A 14,861-nucleotide genomic window follows, 5' to 3' on the forward strand; every position below is an offset into this window, starting at 1 on the left:
TGCCTGACTTTTTTGTCGTTGGGAGGGGTGTCTGCAGGACCTCCTTATCCCCCGCCTCCTCACTCCTGAGTTCCATATCCTCTGTTAAAAAAAACAATCAGGCCTGGGTAAATGTGATGTCCACTGACAGAAGGATATAGCAGCACCGCTGCACTCACCCCTTGTCTCCGGCATTGCAGCACCTCTGCTCCCATCCCTGCGCCATCTCGTGACTCTGGACTGGGTTACCGCGAATCCCTGTGGTCTGAAGTCTGCGCGACTTAATTCAAATCTGGCGCCCGCCGCTCCTCCCGCTAGTGGAACGCTGGACGAATATGCGCTATCACAAGGATCAGCGCTCGATTATTATGCCTATTTCCGCGTTTCACACTGTGGGATGCCTGCTAGGCCACCGACGTAACCGGAAGTGACGCTTCGGTTACTATGACCACTTACGTCCGCGTTCCACGCAGTGCTGGTCAGCTGCCTCCGGAAGTGCTGACACCTCCATGCTCTGTGAACATGTGGGTTCCCGCACCTCTTCTCCAGCATGGCACCTGAGCCGAGAGCCCTCCCTGGAAGGAAGCGGCTCACCCAGGAGCCCGTCCGCTTGACTGGTCTCTGGGGCAGAGGGACTCCCTCCCGGGAAGTTTCTGCCCTGGGCTACTGATGAGGGGGAAAGATATTGGACCAGCCACACGATCCCCCTGAGCCCTCCGGTCCGGTAAGCTTCTGCTGACTCTCGTGTGTCCCTCCATGCAGGGACAGGAAAAACACTGAAGGAAAGGGGGCAGAGTGGGACCTTTTAACCTCTCATGTTGTTTTTCCTGTCCCTACAAGGAGGAGGACGTCCTCTAGAGTGCTGTCAGTGGGACGTCCTGGAAACTAATATTTATATAAAATAGTTTTTATTGTAAAAAAACGCCAAAACATAAAAAAAAAAAAAATGATATAAATGAGGTATCTCTGTAATCGTACTAACCCAAAGAATAAAACTGCTTTATCAATTTTACCCCACGTGGAATGGTATAAACGCCCCACCCAAAAGAAATTCATGAATTGTTGGTTTTTGTTCATTTTGCCTCCCAAAAATCAGAATAAAAAGCGATCAAAAAATGTCATGTGCCCGAAAATGGTACCAATAAAAATGTCAACTTGTCCCGCAAAAAACAAGACCTCACATGACTGTGGACCAATATATGGAAAAATTATAACTCTTTAAATGTGGTGATGCAAAAACTATTTTTTTATTTTAGCGTGACAGCTGCCAAACAAAAACCCGCTATAAATAGTAAATCAAACCCCCTTCATCACCCCCTTAGTTAGAGAAAAATAATAATAATAAAAAAAATGTATTTACTTCTAGTTTCCCATTAGGGTTAGGGTTAAAGTTAGGGTTGGGGCTAGAGATGGGGTTAGGGTTTGGATTATGGTTGGGATTAGGGTTGTGTTGGGGTTAGAGGTGTGGTTAGGGTTATGGTTGGGATTAGGTTTAGGGGTGTGTTCGCATTAGGGGTGTGGTTAGGGTTATCGTTCGGTTTGGAGTTAGAATAAAAGATTTCCACTGTTTAGGCACATCAGGGGCTCTCCAAACGCGACATGGCGTCCGATCTCAATTCCAGCCAATTCTGCGTTGAAAAAGTAAAACAGTGCTCCTTCCCTTCCGAGCTCTGCCATGCGCCCAAACAGTGGTTTACCCCCCCCATATGGGGTATCAGCGTACTCAGGACAAATTGGACAACTTTTGCGGTCCAATTTCTCCTTTTACCCTTGGGAAAATACAAAACTTGGGGCTAAAATTCATTTTTGTGGAAATAAAAAGATTGTTTTCACGGCTCTGCGTTATAAACTGTAGTGAAACACTTGGGGGTTCAACGTACTTACAACACATCTAGATAGGTTCCTTGGGGGGGTCTAGTTTCCAGTATGGGGTCACTTATGGGGGGGTTAACACTGTTTAGGCACATCAGGGGCTCACCAAACGCGGCATGGCGTCCTCTCTCAATTCCAGTCAATTTTGCATTGAAAAGTCAAACGTCGCTCCTTCCTTTCTGAGCTCTGCCATGCGCCCAAACAGTGGTTTACCCCCACATATGAAGTATCGGCGTACTCAGGACAAATTGCACAACAACATTTATTGTCCAATTTCTCCTGTTACCCTTGGGAAAATAGAAAATTGGGGGCAAAAGAATTTGTGAAAAAAAAAAAATGATTTTTAGTTTTACGGCTCTACATTATAAACTTCAGTGATGCACTTTGGGGGTTCAAAGTCCTCACCACACATCTGGATAAATTCCTTAGGGGGTCTACTTTCCAAAATGGTGTCACTTGTGGGGGGTTTCCACTGTTTAGGCACATTAGGGGCTCTCCAAACACGACATGGCGTCCGATCTCAATTCCAGCTAATTTTGCATTGAAAGGTCAAATGGCGTTCCTTCCCTTCCGAGCTCTGCCATGCGCCCAAACAGTGGTTCACCCCCACATAAGGGGTATCTACATACTCTGGACAAATTGTACAACTTTTGGGGTCCGATTTCTCCGGTTACCCTCGGTAAAATAAAACAAATTGGATCAGAATAAATTTTTTATGAAAAAAAAAAAAAGTTTTTTTTTTTTTTTTTAAACATTACAAAAATTCCTGTGAAGCACCTGAAGGGTTAATAAACTTCTTGAATGTGGTTTTGAGCACCTTGAGGAGTGCAGTTTTTAGGATGGTGTCACTTTTGGGCATTTTCTATATAGACCCCTCAAAGTGACTTCAAATATGTGGTCCCTAAGGCTAGTTTCACACTAGCGTTGGGAACAACCCGTCGCTGTGCGTCGGGCCGACGTTCCTGACGCTAGGGTGGTCTCCGCCGCACAACGGGGGCAGCGGATGCATTTTTCCCACGCATCCGCTGCCCCATTGTGAGGTGCGGGGAAGTGCGGGGAGGTGGGGGCGGAGTTCCGGCCGCGCATGCGCGGTCGGAAAAAGTGGACCGTCGGGAGCAAAAAACGTTTTTTTCTCCCGACGGTCCGCTACCAAACGCCCAAGCGTCGCAAAACGGACGCGACGTTTGGCAATGCGTCGCAAATGCGTCGCTAATGTTAGTCTATGACGAAAAAAACGTATCCAGCAAGAACTTTTGCTGGATGCGTATTTTCGGCAAAACGACGCATTTGCGACGTATTGCAGTTAACGCTAGTGTGAAACTAGCCTAAAGAAGAAAAAAAAAAAATGGTGTAAAAATGAGAAATTGATGGTCAACTTTTAACCCTTATAACTTCCTAACAAAAAAAAAAAAAAAGTTGGTTCCAAAATTGTGCTGATCTAAAGAAAACATAGCTAGTGGCATATCTATGATTTATGGGCATGAAAGTTGGAAAATTGTGAAATTTGCGCCAAATTTCCATTTTTTCACAAATAAATGCAAGTAATATCGAGGAAATTTTACCACTAACTACCACTAAGTGCAATATGTCACGAGAAGACAATGTCAGAATCACCGGGATCTGTTGAAGCGTTCCAGAGTTGTAACCTCATAAAGGGACAGTGGTCAGAATGGTAAAAATTGGCCTATCATTAACGTGCAAACCACCCTTGGGGGTAAAGGGGTTAAGGGACCACCTCACATTTGAAGTAACTTTGGAGGGGCCTATGACAGAAAATACCCCAAAATGACACCATTCTAAAAACTGCACCCCTCAAGGTACTCAAAACCAGATTCAAGAATTTTATTAACCCTTCAGGTGATTCACAGGATTTTTTGGAATACAGAAGAAAAAAAATTTTCACAAAAATTTTCCTTTAGACCTAATTTTTTTTTTTACTTTTGCAAGGGGAACAGGAGAAATTGGACCATAAATTTTGTTGTGCAAATCTACTGTTTGGGCGCATGGCAGGGCTCAGAATGGAAGGAGCGCCATTTCACATTTTGAATGTAAAATTTGCTGGCATAATTAGCGGATGCCATGTCATGTTTAGAGAGCCCGAGATATGCCTAAACAGTAAAAATCCACCACAAGTGACACCATTTTGGGAACTAGACCCCTTAAGAAACTTATCTAGATAGATATCGTTAAGCCATAGGAGAAGAAAAAAGAAAAAAAAAAGTTACATTTTCCCCAGATAAATCTTTAGCTCCAAATTTTGCATTTTCATAAGGGTAACAAGAGAAATTGCCCCATACAATTTGTTATGCAATTTCTCCTGAGTGCACCAATACCACATATGTGGGGGAATACTACTGTTTGGGCGCACGGTAGGGCTTGGAAGGGAAGTAGCGCCATTTGACTTTTTGAATAAAAAGTTTGAAGAGCCCTTGATGTGCCTAAACAGTGGAAGCCCCCAACAAATGACACCATTTTGGAAACTAGACCCCTTTGGGACCTTATCTAGATGTGTATTGAGCACCCTGTACCCCCCAGGTGCTTCCCAGAAGTTTGTAACGTTGAGCTATAAAGATATTTTAAAAAAAAACATTTATCCCACAAAAATCTTTTTTTTAGCTACAAATTTTGTATTTTCACAAGGGCAAAAGGAGACAATGGACCCCAATTTTTGCTGTGCAATTTCTCCCAAGTTCACCGATACCCCATATGTGTACTGTGCCTCAAAAGTAGTTTTCGACCAAAGATCAGAAGGGAAGTAGCGCCATATTACAGTGCAGATTTTGCTGCACTTGTTTGAGGGTGCCATGTCACATTGGCAGAGCCCCTGAGGTGCCAGAACAGCAGAAACCCCCATAAGGGACCCCATTTTGGAAATTCAATTCCCAAAAGGTTGTATCTACAGATGTAGTGACAATTTTGACTCCATGGGTGTTTTCAAGAAACGGGCAGCAGTGGGCCGAGTGAAAATGTTGCTGAGTGAAAATTGCAAACTGCGGTTGTAGTGACCAGTACACTGCAGTCACCAGTACACCTGTAAATTAGGTGGGCTCTCATTACAGAAATGCCAAAATGTGGGCGCTAAATGTTGTTTAGGCACACTGGGGCTCAGAAGGGGGGGGGGGGGGCATTTGGATTTGGGAGCGGAGAATTTGCTGAATTTATTTTGGGGAGCGAGGAGCCATTTTGCTTTTCCAGAGCCTTTGTGCTACAAGTAACATGAATGCCCCCTATGTTTCCCTTAACAGATAATGGACCTGAGTGAGGACTTGCTTTTTTGTGGATTAAGTTGAAGCTTTTAGTGGGAACGTTTTACATAGCATTGAGCGCCAGATAAATGTTATCCCAAATGTTGAGCACTTACTTTGGGGTTTCCATCTAAATCTCTGAGTGACGTGACAGATGAAACCTCCAAGGGATCCATTCACTATGAGGCAGCAGAATTACTCTGGACTCCATCTGGCCTCTGTTCAGCGGTATCCTTTTCAAAGGTGCGCAAAACCGTGGACGGACGGCACTTTTATGCAATCCTAAAAAGATGGACACCACCGGATCACAGGTCCTATGGCGTCCACAGTGCCTCCATCTGCCTAATTATAGGGAATTTTCCGCCAGGGGTTCGGTTCTGTCTGAGTCGTGTATTTCAGAGAGTAATAGGGAAACCCTGGTGTAAGCGCTCAGCGCAGGTTAAGGCTGTGTGCACACGATGCAGATTTGCTGCGGATTCTTCCACGCTGCGGATTCTGCCAGGAGATGCAGATTTTGTACAGAAAATTCTGCACCCCATTCCGCAACGTGTGCACATAGCCTTAGGCTATGTGCACACGTTCCGGATTTTTCGCATTTTAAGCATCCCATTAATTTCATGCATTTCGCAATTTTTGTGCCCATGCCCATGTGCCAAGGCCTTGCCTGACTTTTTTGTCGTTGGGAGGGGTGTCTGCAGGACCTCCTTATCCCCCGCCTCCTCACTCCTGAGTTCCATATCCTCTGTTAAAAAAAACAATCAGGCCTGGGTAAATGTGATGTCCACTGACAGAAGGATATAGCAGCACCGCTGCACTCACCCCTTGTCTCCGGCATTGCAGAACCTCTGCTCCCATCCCTGCGCCATCTCGTGACTCTGGACTGGGTTACCGCGAATCCCTGTGGTCTGAAGTCTGCGCGACTTAATTCAAATCTGGCGCCCGCCGCTCCTCCCGCTAGTGGAACGCTGGATGAATATGCGCTATCACAAGGATCAGCGCTCGATTATTATGCCTATTTCCGCGTTTCACACTGTGGGACGCCTGCTAGGCCACCGACGTAACCGGAAGTGACGCTTCGGTTACTATGACCACTTACGTCCGCGTTCCACGCAGTGCTGGTCAGCTGCCTCCAGAAGTGCTGACACCTCCATGCTCTGTGAACATGTGGGTTCCCGCACCTCTTCTCCAGCATGGCACCTGAGCCGAGAGCCCCCCCTGGAAGGAAGCGGCTCACCCAGGAGCCCGTCCGCTTGACTGGTCTCTGGGGCAGAGGGACTCCCTCCCGGGAAGTTTCTGCCCTGGGCTACTGATGAGGGGGAAAGATATTGGACCAGCCACACGATCCCCCTGAGCCCTCCGGTCCGGTAAGCTTCTGCTGACTCTCGTGTGTCCCTCCATGCAGGGACAGGAAAAACACTGAAGGAAAGGGGGCAGAGTGGGACCTTTTAACCTCTCATGTTGTTTTTCCTGTCCCTACAAGGAGGAGGACGTCCTCTAGAGTGCTGTCAGTGGGACGTCCTGGAAACTAATATTTATATAAAATAGTTTTTATTGTAAAAAAACGCCAAAACATAAAAAAAAAAAAAAATGATATAAATGAGGTATCTCTGTAATCGTACTAACCCAAAGAATAAAACTGCTTTATCAATTTTACCCCACGTGGAATGGTATAAACGCCCCACCCAAAAGAAATTCATGAATTGTTGGTTTTTGTTCATTTTGCCTCCCAAAAATCAGAATAAAAAGCGATCAAAAAATGTCATGTGCCCGAAAATGGTACCAATAAAAATGTCAACTTGTCCCGCAAAAAACAAGACCTCACATGACTGTGGACCAATATATGGAAAAATTATAACTCTTTAAATGTGTTGATGCAAAAACTATTTTTTTATTTTAGCGTGACAGCTGCCAAACAAAAACCCGCTATAAATAGTAAATCAAACCCCCTTCATCACCCCCTTAGTTAGAGAAAAATAATAAAAAAAAAAAAAATGTATTTACTTCTAGTTTCCCATTAGGGTTAGGGTTAAAGTTAGGGTTGGGGCTAGAGATGGGGTTAGGGTTTGGATTATGGTTGGGATTAGGGTTGTGTTGGGGTTAGAGGTGTGGTTAGGGTTATGGTTGGGATTAGGTTTAGGGGTGTGTTCGCATTAGGGGTGTGGTTAGGGTTATCGTTCGGTTTGGAGTTAGAATAAAAGATTTCCACTGTTTAGGCACATCAGGGGCTCTCCAAACGCGACATGGCGTCCGATCTCAATTCCAGCCAATTCTGCGTTGAAAAAGTAAAACAGTGCTCCTTCCCTTCCGAGCTCTGCCATGCGCCCAAACAGTGGTTTACCCCCCCATATGGGGTATCAGCGTACTCAGGACAAATTGGACAACTTTTGCGGTCCAATTTCTCCTTTTACCCTTGGGAAAATACAAAACTTGGGGCTAAAATTCATTTTTGTGGAAATAAAAAGATTGTTTTCACGGCTCTGCGTTATAAACTGTAGTGAAACACTTGGGGGTTCAACGTACTTACAACACATCTAGATAGGTTCCTTGGGGGGGGTCTAGTTTCCAGTATGGGGTCACTTATGGGGGGGTTAACACTGTTTAGGCACATCAGGGGCTCACCAAACGCGGCATGGCGTCCTCTCTCAATTCCAGTCAATTTTGCATTGAAAAGTCAAACGTCGCTCCTTCCTTTCTGAGCTCTGCCATGCGCCCAAACAGTGGTTTACCCCCACATATGAAGTATCGGCGTACTCAGGACAAATTGCACAACAACATTTATTGTCCAATTTCTCCTGTTACCCTTGGGAAAATAGAAAATTGGGGGCAAAAGAATTTGTGAAAAAAAAAAAATGATTTTTAGTTTTACGGCTCTACATTATAAACTTCAGTGATGCACTTTGGGGGTTCAAAGTCCTCACCACACATCTGGATAAATTCCTTAGGGGGTCTACTTTCCAAAATGGTGTCACTTGTGGGGGGTTTCCACTGTTTAGGCACATTAGGGGCTCTCCAAACACGACATGGCGTCCGATCTCAATTCCAGCTAATTTTGCATTGAAAGGTCAAATGGCGTTCCTTCCCTTCCGAGCTCTGCCATGCGCCCAAACAGTGGTTCACCCCCACATAAGGGGTATCTACATACTCTGGACAAATTGTACAACTTTTGGGGTCCGATTTCTCCGGTTACTCTCGGTAAAATAAAACAAATTGGATCAGAATAAATTTTTTATGAAAAAAAAAAAAAGTTTTTTTTTTTTTTTTTTTTTAAACATTACAAAAATTCCTGTGAAGCACCTGAAGGGTTAATAAACTTCTTGAATGTGGTTTTGAGCACCTTGAGGGGTGCAGTTTTTAGGATGGTGTCACTTTTGGGCATTTTCTATATAGACCCCTCAAAGTGACTTAAAATATGTGGTCCCTAAGGCTAGTTTCACACTAGCGTCGGGAACAACCCGTCGCTGTGCGTCGGGCCGACGTTCCCGACGCTAGGGTGGTCTCCGCCGCACAACGGGGGCAGCGGATGCATTTTTCCCACGCATCCGCTGCCCCATTGTGAGGTGCGGGGAAGTGCGGGGAGGTGGGGGCGGAGTTCCGGCCGCGCATGCGCGGTCGGAAAAAGTGGACCGTCGGGAGCAAAAAACGTTTTTTTCTCCCGACGGTCCGCTACCAAACGCCCAAGCGTCGCAAAACGGACGCGACGTTTGGCAATGCGTCGCAAATGCGTCGCTAATGTTAGTCTATGACGAAAAAACGTATCCAGCAAGAACTTTTGCTGGATGCGTATTTTCGGCAAAACGACGCATTTGCGACGTATTGCAGTTAACGCTAGTGTGAAACTAGCCTAAAGAAGAAAAAAAAAAAATGGTGTTGTAAAAATGAGAAATTGATGGTCAACTTTTAACCCTTATAACTTCCTAACAAAAAAAAAAAAAAAGTTGGTTCCAAAATTGTGCTGATCTAAAGAAAACATAGCTAGTGGCATATCTATGATTTATGGGCATGAAAGTTGGAAAATTGTGAAATTTGCGCCAAATTTCCATTTTTTCACAAATAAATGCAAGTAATATCGAGGAAATTTTACCACTAACTACCACTAAGTGCAATATGTCACGAGAAGACAATGTCAGAATCACCGGGATCTGTTGAAGCGTTCCAGAGTTGTAACCTCATAAAGGGACAGTGGTCAGAATGGTAAAAATTGGCCTATCATTAACGTGCAAACCACCCTTGGGGGTAAAGGGGTTAAGGGACCACCTCACATTTGAAGTAACTTTGGAGGGGCCTATGACAGAAAATACCCCAAAATGACACCATTCTAAAAACTGCACCCCTCAAGGTACTCAAAACCAGATTCAAGAATTTTATTAACCCTTCAGGTGATTCACAGGATTTTTTGGAATACAGAAGAAAAAAAATTTTCACAAAAATTTTCCTTTAGACCTAATTTTTTTTTTTACTTTTGCAAGGGGAACAGGAGAAATTGGACCATAAATTTTGTTGTGCAAATCTACTGTTTGGGCGCATGGCAGGGCTCAGAATGGAAGGAGCGCCATTTCACATTTTGAATGTAAAATTTGCTGGCATAATTAGCGGATGCCATGTCATGTTTAGAGAGCCCGAGATATGCCTAAACAGTAAAAATCCACCACAAGTGACACCATTTTGGGAACTAGACCCCTTAAGAAACTTATCTAGATAGATATCGTTAAGCCATAGGAGAAGAAAAAAGAAAAAAAAAAAGTTACATTTTCCCCAGATAAATCTTTAGCTCCAAATTTTGCATTTTCATAAGGGTAACAAGAGAAATTGCCCCATACAATTTGTTATGCAATTTCTCCTGAGTGCACCAATACCACATATGTGGGGGAATACTACTGTTTGGGCGCACGGTAGGGCTTGGAAGGGAAGTAGCGCCATTTGACTTTTTGAATAAAAAGTTTGAAGAGCCCTTGATGTGCCTAAACAGTGGAAGCCCCCAACAAATGACACCATTTTGGAAACTAGACCCCTTTGGGACCTTATCTAGATGTGTATTGAGCACCCTGTACCCCCCAGGTGCTTCCCAGAAGTTTGTAACGTTGAGCTATAAAGATATTTAAAAAAAAAACATTTATCCCACAAAAATCTTTTTTTTAGCTACAAATTTTGTATTTTCACAAGGGCAAAAGGAGACAATGGACCCCAATTTTTGCTGTGCAATTTCTCCCAAGTTCACCGATACCCCATATGTGTACTGTGCCTCAAAAGTAGTTTTCGACCAAAGATCAGAAGGGAAGTAGCGCCATATTACAGTGCAGATTTTGCTGCACTTGTTTGAGGGTGCCATGTCACATTGGCAGAGCCCCTGAGGTGCCAGAACAGCAGAAACCCCCATAAGGGACCCCATTTTGGAAATTCAATTCCCAAAAGGTTGTATCTACAGATGTAGTGACAATTTTGACTCCATGGGTGTTTTCAAGAAACGGGCAGCAGTGGGCCGAGTGAAAATGTTGCTGAGTGAAAATTGCAAACTGCGGTTGTAGTGACCAGTACACTGCAGTCACCAGTACACCTGTAAATTAGGTGGGCTCTCATTACAGAAATGCCAAAATGTGGGCGCTAAATGTTGTTTAGGCACACTGGGGCTCAGAAGGGGGGGGGGGGGCATTTGGATTTGGGAGCGGAGAATTTGCTGAATTTATTTTGGGGAGCGAGGAGCCATTTTGCTTTTCCAGAGCCTTTGTGCTACAAGTAACATGAATGCCCCCTATGTTTCCCTTAACAGATAATGGACCTGAGTGAGGACTTGCTTTTTTGTGGATTAAGTTGAAGCTTTTAGTGGGAACGTTTTACATAGCATTGAGCGCCAGATAAATGTTATCCCAAATGTTGAGCACTTACTTTGGGGTTTCCATCTAAATCTCTGAGTGACGTGACAGATGAAACCTCCAAGGGATCCATTCACTATGAGGCAGCAGAATTACTCTGGACTCCATCTGGCCTCTGTTCAGCGGTATCCTTTTCAAAGGTGCGCAAAACCGTGGACGGACGGCACTTTTATGCAATCCTAAAAAGATGGACACCGCCGGATCACAGGTCCTATGGCGTCCACAGTGCCTCCATCTGCCTAATTATAGGGAATTTTCCGCCAGGGGTTCGGTTCTGTCTGAGTCGTGTATTTCAGAGAGTAATAGGGAAACCCTGGTGTAAGCGCTCAGCGCAGGTTAAGGCTGTGTGCACACGATGCAGATTTGCTGCGGATTCTTCCACGCTGCGGATTCTGCCAGGAGATGCAGATTTTGTACAGAAAATTCTGCACCCCATTCCGCAACGTGTGCACATAGCCTTAGGCTATGTGCACACGTTCCGGATTTTTCGCATTTTAAGCATCCCATTAATTTCATGCATTTCGCAATTTTTGTGCCCATGCAGAGTTTCTTCCGCGAAAAAAACGCATTGCGGAAAAAAACGCAGGATGTTTACTAATTTTGCAGATTTTTTGCGGATTTGCCGCTATGTTATTGCATTGGGAATTTCCGGAAAAATCAGCAAAAAAAAAAAAAGAAGAGCGCAAAAAAGGCAATAAAGACGCGAAAAAAAGCGTGCAGATTTCCTGCGTAAGTAGTCCGAATTTGCTCAGCAAAATTCTGCAAACTTTCCTGAACGTGTGCACACAGCCTGAATGTGCGCGGAGCCTTACTGCGATCTTTGGGAGGCAGAATGAAAAGAAAAAAAAAAAAAAAAATTAAACAGCATGTGAAGAATTGGATTTATTTTTTTTACACCATTCCTCGTGCGGTATTAGTGATTAGGCGACTATTCTTCGGGTCGGTGCGATAACAGCTATACTAGATTTATATCGTGTTTTTATGTTTGGCTGCTGTCACACACTAAAAGACGCTCTTAATTACGAAAAACAGTTTTAGCATCACCATATTTTGAGGGCTATAACTTTTTCATATTTTGGCCGACAGAGTCATGTGGTGGTTTGTTTTTTGCGGGATGAGCTGACATTTTAATTGGGACCATTTCTGGTCATGACATTTTTTGATCGTTTTCTACTCTGATTTGACAAATCAGAGACAGAATTAACAAAAACCAGCAAATTCAGGAATTGCTTTTTTTTTTTTTTTTAAATCACCGTTCCACATGTGGTAAATTTGGCAAGACCGCTGTATTCTTTCGGTCTGTACGATTACAGCGATATACCTCATTTATAATTTTTTTATGTTTTGGGCTTTTACACAAAAACAATTAAAAAAAAAATCATAATTTTTGCATTGTTTTATTAGGAGACCTATAACTTATTTTTCTGCTGATGGAGCTGTATTGCGGCTTGTTTGCGGGACAAGATGCAGTTTCCAGTGGTTCCATTTTTAATTTACATCTGTCTTTTTAATCAAGTTTTATTGCACTTTCTGTTCGGTGGCATGATAACTCATTGTTTTTGGCTTCGTTTTTTTTACGGTGTTCACTGAGGGGGTTAATTAGTGGCACAGTTTTATAGAGCAGGTCGTTAAGGATGCGGCGATACCAAATGTGCGCCCTTTTTTTTATACATAAATGTATTTATTGGAAAAATATTATTTTTCTTTATTTAGAGATTTAAAAAAAATATTTTTACACTTAAAAGTTAAACATTTTTTTTTACACTTTGTCCCAGGATGGAACATTACTATATTACATCAGATCGCTGATCTGACACTCTGCACTGCAGAGTATCATATCAGCGATCTGACAGGCAGGGAAGGGGGCATGCCTGTCAGATCGCGTTGTCCTGCTAGAAGAGCGCAGGGAGCCCCCTCCCTACGTGATGCCCCTTCTATGTCGATGTCACTACTGACAGCGGCCACAGAGGGGTTAAACAGCCATGATCGGTGCTAGCACAATCATAGGTGTTGCTGCGGGGGTGTCAGCTGTCACATACAGCTGACATCCGCACGCAATCGCTGCGGCGCTCAGCATGAGGCCATACTAGTCCATACTAGTACAGCGGTTTGCGGGAACACACCTCCTGCAGAGCAGTACTAGTAAGGCACATGTCAGGAAGGGGTTAATATTTTTTTTCCCTGTAAAATTAAATTTCTTGGAATGTTTTATTGTCACTCCTTACAGTGGAGTAAAAGTGTGACACCATTGTTCTCAGAAGCGATCTGGGAGTCAGAGATGCTTCCAGGGGTCTTCACTATGCTGTTCTCCCATTCAGCACTGTTCCCATCCATTTAAATATTCTCACTGCCCCCCAGATCTCCTTGTAGGGTCTGCCGGAAAAAAAGATTGGATTTCCCATTGACTCCCCCATTATACTCGTTAATTGAAATGAGCATACATTAGGAATTGCTCGGTTTGAGCAACAAGCACCTGAGCATTTTAGTGCTCGCTCATCCCTAACGCAGAACAGTGTAGTGTGCAATTTTTTTTTTTTTTTTTATGACGACATTAGCAATTCTAGCACAAATCATTCAGTTACTTTAAATTTATTGGTGCATCATATAGTTATTATATATAAGCTTTATTATTTACATTCACATGTAACAATGCAATAAAAGATTCCACTGCATAACTGAGAAAATACATTGTTATCAAGTCACTTTTTATATACTGTATACAGAAAGAGCAAAAATGCTGCTAGTTCATAGTTTTCAAGAGACTGCTTTCATCACCACATCCGATGTGACCTCTCCACTTCAATCCTCAGATTTGTCGCCTAAAAAGAGAAATTATTCAGAAGAAAAACAAAAAAAAAAACAACAAGTATTAAACAAAGCGACAATTAAATTAACATAACTTGTAAGGCTTAGAAAAAAAAATTAGTTCACATTTTTTTTTTTTTTTTTGAGCCGATTGAGAGACAAAAAAAAACAAAAAACACGGAGGCAGATTTTACTTATTTTAGGAATTAGAAAAAATTAAGTTTCAAGAAATGTTTCAATTAATTAACCATGAAAATCTCTTTGGGCAGAGAACAGCACAGTTCTCTCTTCCAGTAGCGCAAATTCATTTAGTAGCATATATAATAAAGCAATGTATGGAAACATTTCGTAGCATAGACATATATACACTGATCAGTCTAAACTACCGTATTTTCCGGCGTATAAGACGACTGGGCGTATAAGACGACCCCCCAACTTTACCAGTTAAAATATAAAATCTTCTTAAAAGTCGGGGGTCTTCTTATACACCCTATGTCGTCTTATAGGGCCGGTGAATATGTGCCTTTTGGGGGGGGGGGGGGGGGAGTGATCCTGATGACGAGGGGGCGTCTCACAGGAAAGTGAGTATCCCCCATTACCTTATCGTAGCGGTGCAGCGTGGGGGTCTCAGTGCTGGGAGTGGCGGCGGCGGCTGCTGTGCTCTGGTGCGGCGGCTCCTCTTCTGTGTGGGGCCTCTGTGCTGTGCGGTGGCGGTGGCATATCTTTATCCAGTTGGGGCTCCTCCGGCATCTCCTTAGCCCTGGAGGCCCCGCCGCAACTCCATGAGTGCAATGCAGCGGCCATTTTCCCGGAGGCAGCTCAATAGGTGCGATGCGGTGGCCTCCGGGAAAATGGCCGCTGCTCAGATTCAGATCTCGTCCCGAAATCTCGGGACACGAGATCTGAATCTGAGCAGCGGCCATTTTCCCGGAGGCCACCACATTGCACCGATGGAGTTGCGGCGGGGCCTCCAGGGCTAAGGAGATGCCGGAGGAGCCCCAACTGGATAAAGATACGCCGCTGCCGCCGCCACCTCACAGCACAGAGGCCCCACACAGAAGAGGAGCCGCCGCACCAGAACACAGCAGCTGCC

General features: G+C 44.0%; 1 protein-coding gene across 1 annotated transcript in view; it reads right to left on the reverse strand.

Moving 5' to 3' along the window:
* Nucleotides 1-13,536: 13,536 nt before the first annotated feature.
* The window catches only part of EGLN1 (egl-9 family hypoxia inducible factor 1), an 80,028-nt gene continuing 78,703 nt past the window's right edge, over nucleotides 13,537-14,861 (reverse strand). The window contains exon 5 of the mRNA XM_077289087.1: nucleotides 13,537-13,782. Within this exon, the coding sequence (XP_077145202.1) occupies nucleotides 13,763-13,782 (20 nt within the window). The 3' untranslated portion in view covers nucleotides 13,537-13,762. The remainder of the gene's footprint in view (nucleotides 13,783-14,861) is intronic.

The sequence above is a fragment of the Ranitomeya variabilis genome, chromosome 2, assembly GCF_051348905.1.
Source record: "Ranitomeya variabilis isolate aRanVar5 chromosome 2, aRanVar5.hap1, whole genome shotgun sequence".
Classification (NCBI taxonomy): Eukaryota; Metazoa; Chordata; class Amphibia; order Anura; family Dendrobatidae; genus Ranitomeya; species Ranitomeya variabilis.